The sequence below is a fragment of the Kwoniella pini genome, chromosome 7, assembly GCF_000512605.2.
Source record: "Kwoniella pini CBS 10737 chromosome 7, complete sequence".
Classification (NCBI taxonomy): domain Eukaryota; kingdom Fungi; phylum Basidiomycota; class Tremellomycetes; order Tremellales; family Cryptococcaceae; genus Kwoniella; species Kwoniella pini.
The window spans coordinates 1,034,539-1,052,096 of NC_091722.1; the positions used below are offsets into that span (position 1 = coordinate 1,034,539).

At 39.3% G+C, this 17,558-nt stretch overlaps 8 protein-coding genes across 8 annotated transcripts; 3 read left to right on the forward strand and 5 right to left on the reverse strand.

The window, feature by feature from the left end:
* Positions 1–275: 275 nt before the first annotated feature.
* On the forward strand, positions 276–1,432 carry I206_105527 (uncharacterized protein; the record flags this gene model as incomplete). Its single annotated transcript, XM_019155317.1, has 5 exons — positions 276–464; positions 543–692; positions 757–772; positions 854–1,320; positions 1,385–1,432. 5 exons carry the CDS (start codon positions 276–278, stop codon positions 1,430–1,432), a joined length of 870 nt encoding a protein of 289 aa, XP_019011471.1.
* A 913-nt stretch (positions 1,433–2,345) lies between these two features.
* Positions 2,346–3,410, reverse strand: I206_105528 (uncharacterized protein; the record flags this gene model as incomplete). Its single annotated transcript, XM_019155316.1, has 3 exons — positions 2,346–2,384; positions 2,451–2,675; positions 2,766–3,410. The coding sequence occupies 3 exons, from the start codon at positions 3,408–3,410 to the stop codon at positions 2,346–2,348; spliced, it is 909 nt and encodes a 302-aa protein (XP_019011470.1).
* A 2,196-nt stretch (positions 3,411–5,606) lies between these two features.
* I206_105529 (uncharacterized protein) lies at positions 5,607–7,282 on the forward strand (the record flags this gene model as incomplete). Its single annotated transcript, XM_019155315.1, has 2 exons — positions 5,607–6,818; positions 6,884–7,282. 2 exons carry the CDS (start codon positions 5,607–5,609, stop codon positions 7,280–7,282), a joined length of 1,611 nt encoding a protein of 536 aa, XP_019011469.1.
* A 374-nt stretch (positions 7,283–7,656) lies between these two features.
* Positions 7,657–8,257, reverse strand: I206_105530 (uncharacterized protein; the record flags this gene model as incomplete). The annotated part of the gene is made up of 3 exons (XM_019155314.1): positions 7,657–7,770; positions 7,958–8,073; positions 8,221–8,257. 3 exons carry the CDS (start codon positions 8,255–8,257, stop codon positions 7,657–7,659), a joined length of 267 nt encoding a protein of 88 aa, XP_019011468.1.
* Positions 8,258–8,532: 275 nt separating this feature from the next.
* I206_105531 (uncharacterized protein) lies at positions 8,533–9,346 on the forward strand (the record flags this gene model as incomplete). Its single annotated transcript, XM_019155313.1, has 4 exons — positions 8,533–8,801; positions 8,910–9,026; positions 9,117–9,150; positions 9,227–9,346. 4 exons carry the CDS (start codon positions 8,533–8,535, stop codon positions 9,344–9,346), a joined length of 540 nt encoding a protein of 179 aa, XP_019011467.1.
* A 310-nt stretch (positions 9,347–9,656) lies between these two features.
* I206_105532 (uncharacterized protein) lies at positions 9,657–11,778 on the reverse strand (the record flags this gene model as incomplete). Its single annotated transcript, XM_019155312.1, has 9 exons — positions 9,657–9,957; positions 10,036–10,094; positions 10,150–10,197; positions 10,258–10,336; positions 10,392–10,438; positions 10,526–11,002; positions 11,088–11,336; positions 11,414–11,500; positions 11,551–11,778. The coding sequence occupies 9 exons, from the start codon at positions 11,776–11,778 to the stop codon at positions 9,657–9,659; spliced, it is 1,575 nt and encodes a 524-aa protein (XP_019011466.1).
* Positions 11,779–13,228: 1,450 nt separating this feature from the next.
* I206_105533 (uncharacterized protein) lies at positions 13,229–13,755 on the reverse strand (the record flags this gene model as incomplete). The annotated part of the gene is made up of 2 exons (XM_019155311.1): positions 13,229–13,582; positions 13,711–13,755. 2 exons carry the CDS (start codon positions 13,753–13,755, stop codon positions 13,229–13,231), a joined length of 399 nt encoding a protein of 132 aa, XP_019011465.1.
* Positions 13,756–14,818: 1,063 nt separating this feature from the next.
* Positions 14,819–17,316, reverse strand: I206_105534 (signal recognition particle protein SRP54; the record flags this gene model as incomplete). The annotated part of the gene is made up of 11 exons (XM_019155310.1): positions 14,819–14,856; positions 14,943–15,204; positions 15,267–15,518; positions 15,593–15,863; positions 15,955–16,089; positions 16,213–16,453; positions 16,512–16,606; positions 16,674–16,891; positions 16,945–17,016; positions 17,079–17,177; positions 17,239–17,316. The coding sequence occupies 11 exons, from the start codon at positions 17,314–17,316 to the stop codon at positions 14,819–14,821; spliced, it is 1,761 nt and encodes a 586-aa protein (XP_019011464.1).
* Between the last annotated feature and the right edge of the window lie 242 nt (positions 17,317–17,558).

Sequence of the window (17,558 nt, forward strand, 5' to 3'; positions counted from 1 at the left end):
TGATATGATAATTCGTGAGTAACTTGAATATCAACATGGAGCGTCACTATCATTCATCATCGTTCACTCATTCATCGCACGCGCCTGTCACACATAACTGTAAAAGTGGCACTTACTCAATCGTTAATCCCGAAATGTTGGAATGTGGCACCTGGCGGACATTTATGTCGACTCCTTCATTGATCCATGAGGCAATAATATACAGCGAAGAGGCGATTGATTCGTTATTATGGATCTTATAATATTTTAGCCGGATAGCAAAAGATATATTCAGTATGTCAACACAAGAATTAGTGGAAAACACCTACCTTCCAGGTTATCGATTCGTTAGATATACACTCGAACCACCAAGAGCGTATTTCCAAGGTGAAACTTATCGTAATTTTGCTTGCACGTATTTGCAAATTCCATCAGAACCTAAAGAACCGGTGTACTACACCCACTTCGAATTTGACGGCATCAAAGTGCGTTCATCGACTTTGAAAGACTTTCAAATATCTACCTCATGTGCATAGACATGACTGAGACTATACTTTCTTTAGATATCGCGTGAAGACGTATGTAAAGCTTGGGCATATGGCTTGAATGGTGCAATGTTCCATGATATCGTTCAAATATCCACCAAGCAAGCAAGTGCATCAGATATCAACTCTTCGATCGAGTCCTCCAGAGCAGAAATCAGTTATAGAGAAGTAAGTAGTGGTTTCATACGCTTCAACGGTGAAGCTGACGAGTGACTGCACTTTATATTTTCAGTGGTACGGATGTTATCGTAAGTTAAGGCGAGTGGCAAACACCTGTTGTAAGACACACCAACTAAGCAAATGAGATTCATGATTTTTTTAATTTTTAGGAGAATTAGAATACGCTATGGCGTTGATACACCGTTGGGAAAAGCAAGGAATTATACTTGACAATTTACAAAAACCGAAACGTTATACACTTCATGATCTTACTCTGTGCCAATCCCGAACTACCGAACATACTAAACCTCAAGAATTAACTGGATTATTCATTTATGCTTTCAAACATATAATGGAACTTGAAAAGCAAGGATACGCCGATGAGTTCAAATCAATTTTTCGAACTTTACCTGATTGTGAACCTTTTGAACCTTTCATTCTACCTAATGTGGACGATAAATCGATTCTCCCTCCACCGAATGAAACCCATTCAGAGCCAGTGTCTGCAGGACAAGGTCAAGATGGTTCTATTCAAACGAAACATGTTACTTGGGAAACTGTTTCAACAGCTAAAACCATGAAAAGCGATACAGTCGACAAAGTGTCAGTATCCTCGGAGGACTCTTCCAAGTCATCGGTAAGTCAACAAATGTCCTTTTTGAATTGCCTCGATAGTACGCTGAGCTACACGACCCTAACAGGTTAAGAAAGCGGTCCGCAGCGTTACCCATCTTTTCAAGAACCTGTAGGACAGAATGATAGCACTGAATTTGTGACAGCTACGTTGTATATATCAAAAGTACCTCTTTGTAAAATAACCTGTATAATATCCATGAATTGTATACAGTATCGAAAGCGGCATTAGCAACAACTCGCCTTTTCAACGTTCAAGAACGCACGCAGTCCTCCATAAGAAGTTATGAACAGACCCAATGGTCATGAACCCAATCGTCATATCATGAATCCTGTACTCACGTTGGCCCAAGATATCATGCTTGCCTGTAAGGGAAGAGTACGAAGTTTTGCTTGTGATGATAAAGCTCCCGTAATCTCGTGAAACTTTGTATGCATTCCGCAATATGAGCTCTGCTGGACATATTGTAATCGAATTACAAACGCTGTCTGATACTCCGCTAACAACGGGGAATTACGAAATCAGAGATTCGTACGAACGACTTGTTGATGTAGCATAGATAGCATCTAGCGATTTCCCCAGTACGTACTGCGTATGCACCATATCAATGAGATGCTCAAGTATGATCACCATACGAATACGCATGCAAAGCCTCTGGTCCGTAGAGGTTCGATTCGAACAGTTTTGTCTATGATGAAAACTTGGGGTATGCTAAAATTCATACTTGAGACTGAAGTCCTTACTGGAGACTATATTTAGTGATCGTGTCATTTTCAGTACATGTTTTCAATTTATACAAGATGCAATTCTTTCCTTTTTATGACTTTCCATATATGATAATGAACAAAAGGTATGTCTAAGAGAAACACTCCTTCACTCTATGATTCTGACTTGACGGCAACAAGTAATACAATTCGTAATCCAAATCGGTATTGATGTCTACAACTATCTCGCTACAACCATGATATGATTTGACAAAGACCAGTCTAAAAAGTGCGAGTAGGATGATACGTCAAAATTACCCTAATTTAGAAATGCCCATGATCTCGAAGGAGTCTCTCTCCCATCTGAAAAGATCCAACAACCAGATGAATCAGCTAAGTTAGATATTGTTCAGATAGTTTGCTACTTACAGGAGAAACACCTCGTTTTCTGGTACCTTCGCTGAATCTTCTACTTCTATTAGTTGAGCTTGGTCCACCAGTAATAACCGTGGGCTTGTTAATCTGTATCTCGGATTGAGATGGTACTGGAGCTGGAGCTGGAAGGGCGGGAGCAGGGATCGAAGGGACGTTCGCTTGAGTAGGTGGGGAAGGGGGAAGTGGGCCAGATGGTAAAGGCGGAGATAGGAATGCAGGCTATCATAAATCAATCGTTGTTAGTCAGTTCATATGTCTCACTTCAACAGTACACAACATGTAGTATTCAGCTATGAGAGATTCGCTCACTCTATAACCTGATCCTCCTGTCAAGCTCAACCTTCTTAATAAACCTTGTCCTTTTGCAGCTTTATCAGCCAGAACTCCACTAGGTACAGTTTGCGCATTTCCTATTCCAATAGTATTTCCTGCTCCACCTCCTCCTCCAGCATTTACACCTCCACCAGAATTTTCTCCACCAAAACCACCTTTAAGCATACTTGCGATAGGTGAATTGGAAGAAGGTGATTTAGGTTCGAAGCTTAAAGACATTGTTCTTCTTCCTACACTTGATGAATTGTTCCAAGATTTAGCTTTGATATCACCGAATTCGAATGAATCATGATATTCATGTTCATGATCGTTGTCATGCTCATTGACTGAAGATGGAATATCGAAACCTTTTTGTTGTTTAGTTGGAGATATTCCACCAGTAAGCGAATTTGGTGATTTACCGAATGAGCCTGCCCATTTAAATAAGCTTGATGTGCCTTGAGTAGGGGTCGATGAAACTCCCAAGTTCGCTGAAGGAGGAGAAAACGGAGTTTGAGGCGAGAGTGACATGGATGATCCAGGAGTGGTAGATGGCATAGATGGTGAGAAAGGTTGTTGGTGGCCGTTGGGAAGATTAGCTGGGGCAGCTGGAGAGGTGGAGATGGGGATTGGAGCAGTCATCGTGGTTCAAACGGGGTTGTCAGACCAAGAAGGCGAAGAGAAGATGCTTGCGAACTGACAGTAGGTACAATAGATGTAAGCGGGATTCTATCTCAGGACGATAGAGTATATGTTTGATAGACAGAAGAGATAAAATTCGACTCACCCTTTTGCAGCTGAAACGATATATGATGGGAGTGATAAAGGAAGCCCGTGCACGTGTGTTATGACGTTGATTGGTATCTGGCCCGCTTGAGTGCGCCGACGTCGATGTATTCTAGAAGATATGCAATAAGCTTGAAGGCGCAAGTTGCGAGATATGCGAAGGTCGTGGAAAGGGTTAGTGTGATACAGATGATCAAAGGAAATTGGTTGTGGAGCAGATGATGAGATAGCTGTATGGGGTACAACCTGGTCTGACAGAAAGGTCAAGTGTATTATTCAATTGCAATAGTAAAGATTGGTCTTTTGCGTGTAGTCAGCTAGTGAGCAATGAAGAAGTGAGAGATAGCAGCTGATTGTAATTGTCCTTTTGATTGCATTTTGCTTTTGGGGGGGTTTTAATCCTACTATGGTGTTCTCACGGATCTACACAGTCCCAATCAATCGCTTTACCCTGACCTAAAGATATGAGTAATTACTCTTTTAGGTAAAATACCCCACATAAAATGAATTATGATCATGAGGAGTCCCAAGGGGATTATAATCTCTGGCCGCCGGCTTACCTTACATAAGATGAACACGCCAACACCATTTTCAGGTGCTTTGTCAACAAGTGACCGGTTAATGATAAAGTCCAGAGGCTAATGTGACTACAGTTCACCGGCAGCACCTGGAGTGGACTGCACTTTACTGAATTGCTATCTCGATATGCGGGTTACTCTTGATCTGTCGCTGTTTTAGCGACCATCAAGGATTATTCGAATTCGAGTATTGGTTTCTGGTCCCAAAATGATATGAGCAACTTGTTTTGCTTTATATCGAATTTTGCGAAGCACCTTCGCCAGCTGGGCTCATCGCGCCATAACTCAATCGGAATCGACACATTGACGAGATGCCGCATGCAATCATGGTCATAATGCATACAAAATGCCGCTGATGCTTAAAGACTTTGAGATGAGTTGCCATGATTTATCGTATTCAATTAATGCGATGAAAGTTATTCTTGAAACGATGGACACCATCCGCAACAGAAAACCGAGATATCGAGGTTGAACCACAATTCGTCGAACGCTAACTCGGTAACCGAAAGACTCTTGGCTCATTTGAATCCGAGTCGTTTTTCTCCACTCATGCTCCTTCAGATCATGAGCATTCGTTGTCTTTTAATAGACCTCAAAATTCCAATTATTCGGGCTTCGCGTAAACACAGCAATCAGGAAGGTACTTGACCGAAAGTCTGTTTACCCTGAAAATCAATTTTGGATTCGTTGACGCGTAATCAATACCCCGCTTAAGCCTGAGAGAGAGAAGGATTTCTTTTGAAATTATAGTGTGGTAAAAGAACCGGTTAAGCTAAAATAGAAGGCTCTAAGGTGAAATTTACGTTGTTTTGATTATTATTTTTCCAAAGTGAAAATTGGCTGTGCATAAAGATGATGCGAACGAAATAAAACTTAAACTCATTTGGTCAAAATAGAAATGCGCATTTTTAGTATAACTACTTTCTTCTTTCTTCTTTGTTTATCATCTATCAGATTTATACACCTTCGCGCAGACCTTTCTTTTGGTGTCATCGATACACACTAACGCGTTACTTTGTAAGTCGTCTGTCAATGCACGGTACTTTTGTACCTTTTCTTCCCTTGTCAAGCTATGTGAAGAATTACTACTAGCCAAAGGAATGATCAGCGCTGACTAAACATCTTTCACTCCGACATGCTCATTCGTACCTTAAAATACTCTTCCCCATTCTCGAATCTTCTCATCATCATGAAATCAATCCTGCCAATTATCAATATCACAAACACTTGCGGCTAATCAACTTCGCTTGGAAACATTTGATCCATTCTTTCTTCCATTCATGTGTCAGAACAGCTTTTAAGATCGCGATTCAACATTGACTACTCTTCATTCACACGACATTTCAACGACTTTTATTGCTTTTCCTCACGACACGGCGATCCAAAGTCATTCACAATCACTAGAACTATAACAAAACAAGACCAACCCAATTTATATACTTATCAAGCATAACAGAATACAGTTATCAACAAAATGTTCACGTCATCTCTTTTCACCCTTCTTCCCCTTCTCGCTTCAATTCAATCCACATTCGCATTAGACGATACCTCAGCGAGGTCTGCATCAGTATATCAAATTGTAACCGATCGATTCGCTAGACCATCTTCAGTCTCTTCAACATGTAATACCTCTGATCGAAAATACTGCGGAGGAACTTATGCTTCCATAACTGAAAAATTAGATTATATCGCTGGAATGGGATTTGACACAATTTGGATTTCACCTATTGTTGAAAATATCGGAGGAACTACTGGAGAAGGTGAAGCTTATCATGGTTATTGGACTTTAGATCCTGATGGATTCAACAGTAATTTCGGTAGTGCAGATGATTTGAAATCACTCTCTTCTGCATTACATGCTAAAGGGATGCACTTGATGATTGATGTAGTCATCAATCATGTAGCTGCTACTTCAAGTTCAACTTTCCAACCTGATAGCGCATATGGACCTTTCAGCGATTCCTCTGACTATCACCCATTCTGCTGGATATCAGATTACAGTAATCAGACCAACGTAGAAGATTGTTGGCTGGGTGATGATTCAGTCGCTTTACCAGATTTAAATACCGAATCTTCAACTGTATCAGATTATTGGAACAATTGGGTCAAAACTTTGGTTTCAAATTACACTTTAGATGCAGTCAGAATTGATACTGTCAAACATGTCCCCAAGACCTTCTGGCCGAACTTTGTCAGCTCAGCAGGAGTATTTACTCAAGGAGAAGTACTTAATGGAGATGCAACATACGTTGGGCCATATCAAAATGATGCTAAAGTAAACCCATTCAACTATCCAGCTTATTATCCCTTACTCAGAGGATTCAATCAAACTTCCGGGGACCTTAGTGAATTAGTAGCGATGACTCAAACCATTCAGAGTAATTTCAATGATCCAACATTACTCGGATCTTTCTTAAACAATCACGATAACCCTAGATTCGAATCTACAGTAACAGACACTTCTCTAATTAAAAATGCTCACGCATATCCATTTGTATCTGATGGTATTCCTTATGGATATTACGGTTCTGAAGCTGGTTTCACCGGTGGAGCTGATCCTGCAAATCGAGAACCTCTCTGGACTTCAAATTACGATACAAGTTCTGAAATGTACAAATTTTTCGCAAGTTTAAATGCTGCTAGAAAAGCTGCTGGTAACGCTTCAGATACTTTCTACTCTACTCAAGTGAGTTTCTACTCCACAATCATTCGTTTTCTGAGCAAGACTAATTCGATCGGTTATTCTCCTAGATGAACATTACTTCCCCTTCATCGTCTTCCATACTCATTGCCAAACAACCATTGATTTCTATTTTATCCAATTCCGGTTCTTCTGCTTCAGACTCATCTGTGACTGTACAATCTAGCGCTTCAGGTTGGACAGCAAACACTCAAGTAATTGACGCTATCTCTTGTGAAACTTTGACTACCGATAGTTCAGGTAATTTGGCAGTAACAATCAAAACTGGTTTACCAAGAGTTTTAATTGCCGATTCTAAGAAAGGCTCAGTTTGTTCTTCATCTTCATCTTCAAATTCTTCTTCCGGAACAAGCTCTGGAAAAAGTGCAGCAATCAAACTTGATGTTCAAGCTGGATGGATGATAAGTGCATTAGGAGCTGTAGTTGGTGGTTTGATGATGGCTTTATAAAAAGTTATGATGGACAATATTATACACATGAATTACATAGATTTGCTGTGTTATAAAACCCAAAAACAATAGAAAAACATATTACGAAATTATGCCTTTTCCTCATTTTACTTTATATTTGATATGTCGAGTAAATGCATGCTTTATATGGACATTTTAAGTGGTTAATTTGGCCCAAAAGGGTATATGATCTTGATATGCAATGAAGTGATATAGGTGAGTAGTATAAATTATTATACATTATATAGGTTGTACAATACGATTGAAAATTGAACTAGCAAAAAAACAGATGTTAAAAGGTTGATCAACGAATAATTTGTTAAAACAATGAATCATATTCACTAACTGATGAATGGATAAATCATCTCCTAAAATCATGCTGATTCTACTTCTTGAGATTTTTCTTTTTCTAATTCTTCCCAAACTTGTTTCTTTTTTATTGTACGTAATTTTGCAGATTCATGATTTTTAGCTTCACGATCTTTTCTCTATAAACTTATTAATCAGCTTTAGTTTTCCCAAAAAAAAAGAAAAAAACCCAAAAAAAAAGCAATTGTACGACATAAAGATAGAATGAAAATTCATCAAATTTCATCAAGTGAAAAACAAATAGATAACATTTAATTTCGTTATAGTATAAATTAATAATGAGAAAAGTCTAATTCTTAAACTCACTTCTTTCCTTAAACACACTGATAATGCTGATTTTTGTGAATTACATTCACCTGTTAATCTAGCTATCATTCCTTTTGCATGACAAACTTCTAAAGCTTCTATTAATTCTGCGCAAGCTAAAAATTCATATTCATATCATTTATGATATTTGATAATTTTTTGATACGTTTATACGATTTGCGAGAGAGGATGATGAGAATGGTCCAAGAATGAATGCTTAGCCTGAATCACCTTTTATCAAGTTAAAAGGAAATTAAGCCTACCTATTTGTCTTCCTGGATTACCTAATGGAGCGTGCATTATGATTATACAACTTGTCTTCTCTTGAGGCTAGAATCATAAAATATAAGTTGATTCAAATGATATATATCAATCTTGCTTTATTAAGTGGCCAAAATAATTACGGTAAAAAACATTCCGAATCGAATACATCCGAATGAATGGATTTTGATTAAATCTTAGCCGAATTATTCGTTCTTCTTTTTTGATTTATCGAATTTTATCAATTATTCGTCATCATCATCATTGTCTTTTCATTCTGTCCTTCGATCTATAAAGCCAATTATATTATCACCATGACATCCATTAGATCCAGTATACTTCGTCAAATACCTTCATTACGCTCAATCAACCAAATTCATTCACAACCAATAGCATCTTCTTCAAAGTATATAATACCTTCATTTCGTCGATTCTCTGTTATTCATCCTGTAATACCTTGTCAACGAAAATTCAATACTACTCCTAAAAGATGGAATAATACTTCTAGCTCCAATGCACCTCAAATAGAAGCTCCAACTGGGAATGAAGGTAAACAAAAAATAGGTCAAATTGAACCTAGATTGTGAGTAAGCTTTTTTTGTTATCAATTCGGCATAATATAACATATTTGATACAAGATCAGCATTATTTGTAAAAGTGGTTTGATTTATATTGATTTTTGAATTTTTAGACAAATGACATTTACATGTACAGCAAATGACTGTGGACATAGATCAACACATGAATTCTCAAAGAGATCATATACAAATGGTATAGTTTTAGTACAATGTCCAGAATGTAAATCTAGGTGAATACTTTTTTTTACTTCTTTCATTTTGAACTGAATTTCACAATAATTTGAGATTACATTTAAATTGATATGTATATTATCCTGTAGACACTTAATAGCAGATCATATAGGATGGTTCAAAGTAAGTATAATTACAAATCAATCTAAATATCATTCATTCCATTACTAAATTTGAATTGATTTTGGTGATATTATAGGAAAGTTTAGAAGATGGAAAATTAAAAACTGTTGAAGATTTATTACGTGTTAAAGGTGAAAAGATAAAAAAGGGAAGAATAAATATGGATGGTGATATAGAATATGAAGGTGATGATTAGATAGAGTTTGATTTAGATCATTATAGCCGATCATGTATGTATATAGCATTTCTCATCATTCATCTCACGTACCCTTCAGAAGTGATATTGAATTGGTGACTAAAAATATTTGCATTGAAGAATAAAAAATTATATATTCTTAATTGCGTATTCGCCAATCCAACAAATATCATATGATATGTTTATTGTCAAGAATGTCCCATCCATCACAATTCAATCAATAGATTCACGATTGATTCGCCATTTCCTAAAACCTCTCTGGAAGACTAATTTTGCCACAAGCCGTGAAGTTGACTTAAAGTTTTCTCCTTCAATATGTATACCTAAATTCCGGCCTTTCTTTATCAGTTTTATCCTCATAATTCCCACCATCCACTATCGCTGATAATCCACCCAATTCTCCAATTTTCTCCTCGTCTCCCTGGATTTGTAAGCCCTCTTGACTTTGTACAGGCATCGAAGATGAATTCAACAAAGCATCTCTTCGTTCATTCTCCTTGATGTATATATACCTCAATATCAAAGATGCGAATGAGGCAAAGATCATAGCTACTATCACGGCGATCCAAGTTGAGCGATATTTAATAGGTTTTTCCTGTGCGAATACAAGGCTAACACAGATGAAATCATAAATCGATTTAAGTTGTTCTTGCTATTGTATGGACAAAATTATATATAGTAGAGCTCACTATGATGAAGCTATATTACCTGTTACGTATCCTACGAAAATTGCTGAAGTCGTTAAACCCTGTTTTTCATTTTTGTCAATTAAATTAGTCAAATGGGGATTAAAATTAACGTACTTTTTTAGTTGCGCCTGCTGTATTTGCCGTAGCCAACGAAAGAAGAAGCTAGAAGACATGGTGAATCTATCTTCCTGAGGTTGCTTGAAGAGGAGATTAATGACTCACTACGTAGGGCGCACCAAAAGCTGCTACAAGGTAATAACCTATAAGAGGGCCAACTCGAGGATGCCAAGGTGCTTGCCAGCTGAATAAGTATCAGGTCAATAGCCCTTATACATAGAGGTCTGAAAGTAACTTACACAACAAGACAACCAATAATGACGGGTATAGTACTAACAGGTAAGAGCTAGAAACATTGTAATGATTAGCAATGAGCAATCATAAAAGGAAAAAAGGTCTTATACGAAAATACTAAGATTAAAATTGTACTTACAATAGTTCTAATATTTTTATATCTATCAGCAAACCAAGCGAAAATATAAATAGTAATAACAGTCATTGCACCACCAGGAATCATTAAAGCAGTTGATCTAATTGAATCATATCCCCATGAATTAATAATTTTTGCTCCAAAAACAGTAACACTTCCATTACAAATATAAATACTTGAACCCATTAAAAAATAAATAAAAGTTTTAAAATCTTTAAAAGTTTCAATTATTTGTTTAAATTTAATTTTTTGTTGAGATTTTCCAAAAGGATTTTCATTAAATCTTTTTTTTAAAATTAATTTTTCTTTTTCATTAAAAAATTTACCTGGATTTAAAGGTGAATCAGGCATTATTAAAAAAATAATTATTGACCATGCTATAGTAAATGAACCTCCAAAATAATACATTGATTTCCAAGAATGTGAACCACCTGTTTTACCCCATCCTATATTTACTATTGAAGTGAACATGCTGAAAATCTACATTCAAACATTCTCTATGAGTATATTTCGCTCTTTGATAGACGAAAGAATTTATCGGATATGAATAAGAAATACAACTCACTCCCGTAGAAGAATAATAAATACCCAACCTCTTAGCTTGTTCTTGAGGTTTCCACCAAAGTGCAGTAATAGCTACGAAAGCAGGACTGACTGCACTTTCTGCAAGACCTAGAAAGACCCTCTGTACTACGAAACCATGGTAAGAATGTACTGTCACTGTCAAAATGCAGATTATTCCCCATATAAGCACAAAGAATGAGGCTGTTTTGGCGAGTGGGAAACGAGTAAATATTAGACCCATTGGTAAGACCTGTTTGGTCATGTAGGTCAGTCTACATTGACATAAAGGTAACTTGATAGCTTATATGAGGATCAAAAGGAACATACAGCAACGATGTACCCATAGTAGAATGCAGCGGCTGCGGTACTATACCGGGTAAGATATACCACACCATTTTTAGTAGTAGTCAGATCCTAGTAAACCCGTTAACCCTATCTACGTGATGAATGGGAGTCAAACTCACTAGATCGTCTAACATCCCATACAAGATAGCAGTAGATAAAGTGTTCTTATCGTAGTATTGTAAACCATAGGTGATTAACATAATAGGCAATAATAAAAGATCAATCTTCCTAACTACTTTTCTTTCTGCTCTGGCATATTCAATAGGATCTAAAGGATAACCTGGATCTTCATGTGAATTTTGGTATTGCTCCTCCTCGATACAGGATGTAGGTTGAGGACTGCTCATCCTGATACCTCTGGATTTTGAATGGAGGTTGGGACTTTTTGATCAAATAAATATGTCTCAGGTCAAAAGTGCTAAGGCCATATAGAAGTGATATCTTTACAAGCAGAGGGAACTTTTCGCAGATAGACGGCTCTCATGGATATACCTAAGAATCCTGAAATCACTATAACAATCAATCGAGGCAAATCATTCTCACATTGGCTTAAATTGTATCGAAATTACCCATAACCAAGCATTTGACCCAAGGTACCTATACTAGATTATCCGGATCTAAGAACGGAGCTCCGTAACTAAACTTATCGCTCTTCAAAAGTCAGCCTGATACTTAACAATTGTATGAATCAGCCAAAGTGAGAGAAAGTCATTTGTATAGGAAAACGTGTTTAGATCCGTATCAACTCCGGTGTTCAATTGATGTGGCAGAGATTCTTGGGTGCTCAGTTCTTTATTTCTTACCAACAACTCGTCGGTAATTTACATGTGCTCATCAGGACATATTGATGGGAAGAGAAAGCTGGGTGATCTAAGACAGGTGGATGAAAAAGTGACACGGCTAGTCCGCTTACCTTAATTCGGTACCATGTTGATCAGACGATTCTCTTTCTTGTGGCTTTAATTTTGGCTCAAGCTATCTCATCCCCCTTAGACCCCAGAGTCTTCCATAGTCGATGACAAAAAGATGATGATTTCGACTATTCCAAAGATAACTTATTGAAAATTGGATTTCATTATCACACGAGATATGTTGATGCAGTCCTGCTAAGTGAACCTACTATATGAGGAGGAACAGGCACTGAAGAAGTTTTATACCCAGAACCAAACATTTACGAAGGAAAATTGGAAGCAAAAAAATTCTGGTAGCTTATCGTCGATTGATGAGAATGAGTTGACAGATGATGATAACAAACATAATATGACTATAGGTCACCTCTTACTCTTTGCCCACATTTGCAATATGCAACAGTCAGTTGGATATAGCGTCATTTTTTAGTTTTGCTAATCTAATCCAATGATAACCGTGCTCCCAGTGCCGAAATGGGCCAACCCGACAAATCGAAGCTGGGTACGGTATCATTCCTCCGTGTCCGTAGACGTCACAACATCATGTTACATTCGGCAGATATCAATTCATCTTGGATGATATCGATCATTGAAAAGTAATCTCCCAGGACCATTCTCGTGATCATACCATCCAACGTTGAATTTGAAGGCTGAAGGCAAGAACGAGTAGAATAGCAAAGCAATACAATATGCTACGGATCTCCCTCAACATGGTCAATTGTTGTTTGCTGTGACAATCTTCCAAAATTGTCTGATGGGGAGGCAGAAGAGCCGAAGGGTCTCGCTGTATTGCCTAAAAGTCAACGTTGTTCATTGATTTAGTGTGCGAGGTTGGGAAGTATGACATTCAACCCACTTTAGCACGTTGACGTTCGCGCCTAGCTTCCGATTATCGCAAACGTAACACCCACAATACGAACCGAAGCTCTTCACGTCTTTTGATCATCTCTGCTATGTCTGTCAATCCTGCTATAGTGCACATAGGTACTATTGGTCTCAAATCTTCTATAGATATCACTCCGGCCTCTTTTAATATCTCGATCGCTACGGTTGGGATTCCGTCCATCGATGACCTAAGGACATTTTCGTCGCATATATCGAATATGACAGAATCCACAATTTCCAATGTGGATGATTCGTTCAATCGATTAGAGTAATTTAGAATATTATACTTGTCATAATTTTCTCCTTTAGGCGACCAAGCATTAGGGAATTGTCCTTCCTTCTCGAATTTATCAATTGCCTTTACAGTATAATTAACTTGATCTATAGTACCCCGGAGAAGCCGAAGGGTATATGATCAGCTTACATAGACTCGACTTCCCAGTGAGGAACTTGTGTATTTTCTGACGTTTGGAAGGATTCACTCACCCAGTCTAAAGTACCACTAAAGTCCCAATGATATACTGTACACATTTAGCCTCTATTCCTCAAAGACCACCGATCACTTACCTCCAGAGCCGACGTCGAAATTTTTCCAAACACCTTGTCACGATCGAAATTATCCGGCAGCTCCGACTTATGCAGATCCTGAATTTCAATTATGAAGGAATAACGCCAAACCATTTCCTCCCACGTATCAACAATCTGACTTCGATGGAGCTAGCCCAAATAGTCAGTAATTAGCATATTCACGCAAAGACCGATATTGGCCGTGCAATCCAAATGAAGAATAAGTTGATAGCTCACAATTTTCCCTTCTTATTTTTTCAGATACAACATGTATAACCTTTTCGTTTCGCCAGCTTGTTTACGAGGATGTGAAGTCCAAGCTGCTATGACATTGCTCTCGATGATAGCGTTGGGAGGTAGACGAGGAGGTGTCCCATTGAGCCATTGGACTATACTCACCATGTAGTCGGGAACATAATCTGGCACCTCCATGATGATGTCTCTCAAAATCAGTCTTCCTTCTCCTGAGCAGTAGTCGTGAATGAGCGCAAGTTGCGACTGGGATTTATATCTTTTCTTGCAGTTGGCGTCGAGAAGTGCCAAATGAGGTTCGTCATACGACAATGCGCCATAAGAAAATATAATCAGGTAGCTAGCACGTAAGCCTGTTTCTCACGCTGATCATACATGCCAAAAAGCATTCCAACACAGGCACGTTGGAGATAACATGCGGCATGAGGTCATCACACAGATAGACGATGAATATTGCAAAGTGCTGAGACAGCCACATTCTTCGTCACGAGTTCTACTCAAGCATGATTGCAGGAGTGAGGAGATAATGCAAATGCTGTCAGGCTAGGATGTGTCATGTTGTACATATGGATTCTCACACCATGGACGAAATCCGATGCTACTATATGGTGGTTGTTTGTTTGTCAGGCTTCTATTTGTCCTGGGTAGGTTGTCCCTTCCTCTTGCTCATTGATCTCTTTCTCTGACAGCTGAGGGTCTACTCGCCAAATTCGACCTGACCGGCATGATTGTATGATTGACAGACCGTACTCCACTCCAAAATACTTTTGATAAATTACCCTCGTCCCATCATCTTCATCAATTGGCTCATATCTGCAAACACCGAATAGGGTTAGATTATCAACATCTCACAAGCAAAAGTAGCCTTTGATGATTTCTAAAAGGTTTATACGACTTACCGGGCATGCCGCCGCCGCCGCCGCCTCCGCCCATACCCATGTTCTTCATCATTTCTCCCATTTGAGACATATCAGGCATACCCCCTCCTCCTCCACCACCGCCACCCATCATGTTCCTCATCATTGCGCCCATATCCATTCCACCGGCACCACCTGGTCCGCCTCCTCCTCCCATCCCGCCCATCATATCTTGCATCATTTTTTGAGCGCCTTGAGGACCGGCCGCACGTATCTTACGCATGAGCTCGGGCGGCATCGCTTTCTGCGGATTTGAATGGATGTTGTTAGCTGATGTTATCCCTCGTAAGGGATCAAGTCACTTACCCGCATAGCCTCAATTTGAGCAGGTGACGGTTGACCATTAGGTCCCAGCGGTTTTCCTCCAGCAGCAGCTTGCATCTTTTGCATAGCTGACATCCAGCCATTCGCACCTCCAGCTTGCTTAGCCATTCCAGCCATCATTCTTGCCTGTGCTAGTAATTCTTCAACCTCGCGCACGGAGGTCCCACTTCCTCGAGCTACTCGCTTAGCACGTCGATTCAGGCCTATCGGATTTCCTGCTTTGTCGAAGCTCACCTACAGCATAAGGATTAGCATGCATCGCAAACGAAAGCGACCAACTTAGAGTGATAAGACGACATTGGACTCACAAAAATCAATCCATCACTATCCAGCTCATCCTGCCTCATAGCATCCGTAATATATATCATTCTCTTCAGTTTCGCTCCTGCCTCTTCTTCACCGCCTTCACCCATCATATTTGCCGGCATACCAGGTATCATACTTGCTATCTTACTCAAAGATCCCATCGACATGATATTCGATAATTGGTCCTTCCAATCTCTTATCGTAAATTTACCTTGCTCTAATTTTTTGGCTAAATCTTTTTGCTTATCTGGATTCGATCGGGCGATATCTTGCCTATTGTACGGGAATATGCAATGAGCTTTGATTCCGCAGGGTATTTTGCCTCGCATCGGGCTTTGGCGGGTGAAGGAGAAGAACCACTTACATGTGTTCCACTAATCCTTGCATATCTCCTTGTCCCAACAATTTTGAAACGAAAGGTTGAGGTGCGAATCTTTCCAGATCATGTAAATGTTCTCCTGTACCTAAGAATATGATTGGTGTCTTGGTAGCGGCGACGCTGTTCATCAAGATGACAATTGATCAGCCTTATACGAGCTTTGGTTCAAAAATCTGCAATCTTCTGGGGGCCTCAAAACCCTCTGAACGTTGAGCTGAGGCGCAAGTCACAAGTCACACTCACGCAGATATAGCACCACCACCTTTCGCATGACCATCCAGCTTAGTCACAATAATCGCTCCGAAATCCGCACTATCCTTAAATGCTCTAGATTGTCCTTCTGCAGCTTGACCTATCGATGCGTCTAATACCATAATTGTCATATCAGGTGATACAGCTTGAGAGATAGCTACCATTTCTTCAAACAATTCCGATTCTTGCTTATGTCGTCCAGAAGTATCAACTATAATGACATCGAACCGTTCTGAAAGACATTCTGATGAGCTTCTAACCTATGACCTTTGTCAAATTGTACAACTTACCTTTCCTGAATTTCTCCACACCCAATGAAGCGATTGCTACAGGATCCGTTTCTGTATAACTTCCATAGAACGGTATTTTGGCCTTTGTCGCATTTCTATGTGATCCCAGATGGGTCTGATCAGCTTTTGAACGAGATCGGTATTGGAGAAGAGAAAACGTACTGTTTCAATTGATCAAAAGCACCCGCTCGGAAAGTATCCGCGCAAACTAAACCAGTCTTCATACCTCTTCTAGAATAGTGAACAGCTAATTTTGTACATGTTGTAGTTTTACCTGCACCTTGTATACCCACTGCCATAAGTACGTTGGTCTTTCCCTTGACTGGCTTATATGGTTCAACTCCGGGATCCACTAAAGATACTAATTCGTCAAATACAGCCTACTCATACGATATCAGCTTGGTCTTTAGCCAAAATGCACACCTAAGCTCACCTTCTGTACTACGTTCTTTTTGTTCGCTTCTCGGCCTCCTGCTTTTTCAGCTTCCTCTAGACTCTTCTTTACCTGCAATGATATTGAGTTAGCTGATTCTAACCGTGTAAGCGGTTGGAGGCCAGCTAACATACCTTCGCTTTCACCTTTGTACGTAATTGTGAAACCAACTTTACATTCACATCCGCTTCCAATAAAGCTGCGCAAAGTTCCTTCAGCAAAGCGTCGATCACCTGTACGTTAGGTGAGACTATTAGCTTAGTCTTGCATTTCAGACAGAATCATCTCTCTTACCCGATCATCCACGACGGAAGCTCTCGACAATTGGTTCAAAGCTCCATGCAGCCTGTTTCCTAAGTCTGCCAAGACCATCTTGAGGATCTATTGTATTCGTTCAGCCAGAAGCAGTGAGAGAGATCGTGATAGTTGGAAAAACGGGTTATAGCATCAATATTAGTTAGTTTAAATATCGGTCACTGGACATATCATCTAGCGAATGACCTAGTGCCTGTTTGTGCCCTACACATATAACATGGGCGCCTATGCCGGCTTGATAATTCCAAGGGTGCCTATTTACCCCGCGATTCTGCTGTCGGTCGCGCGTTGAACCCAGT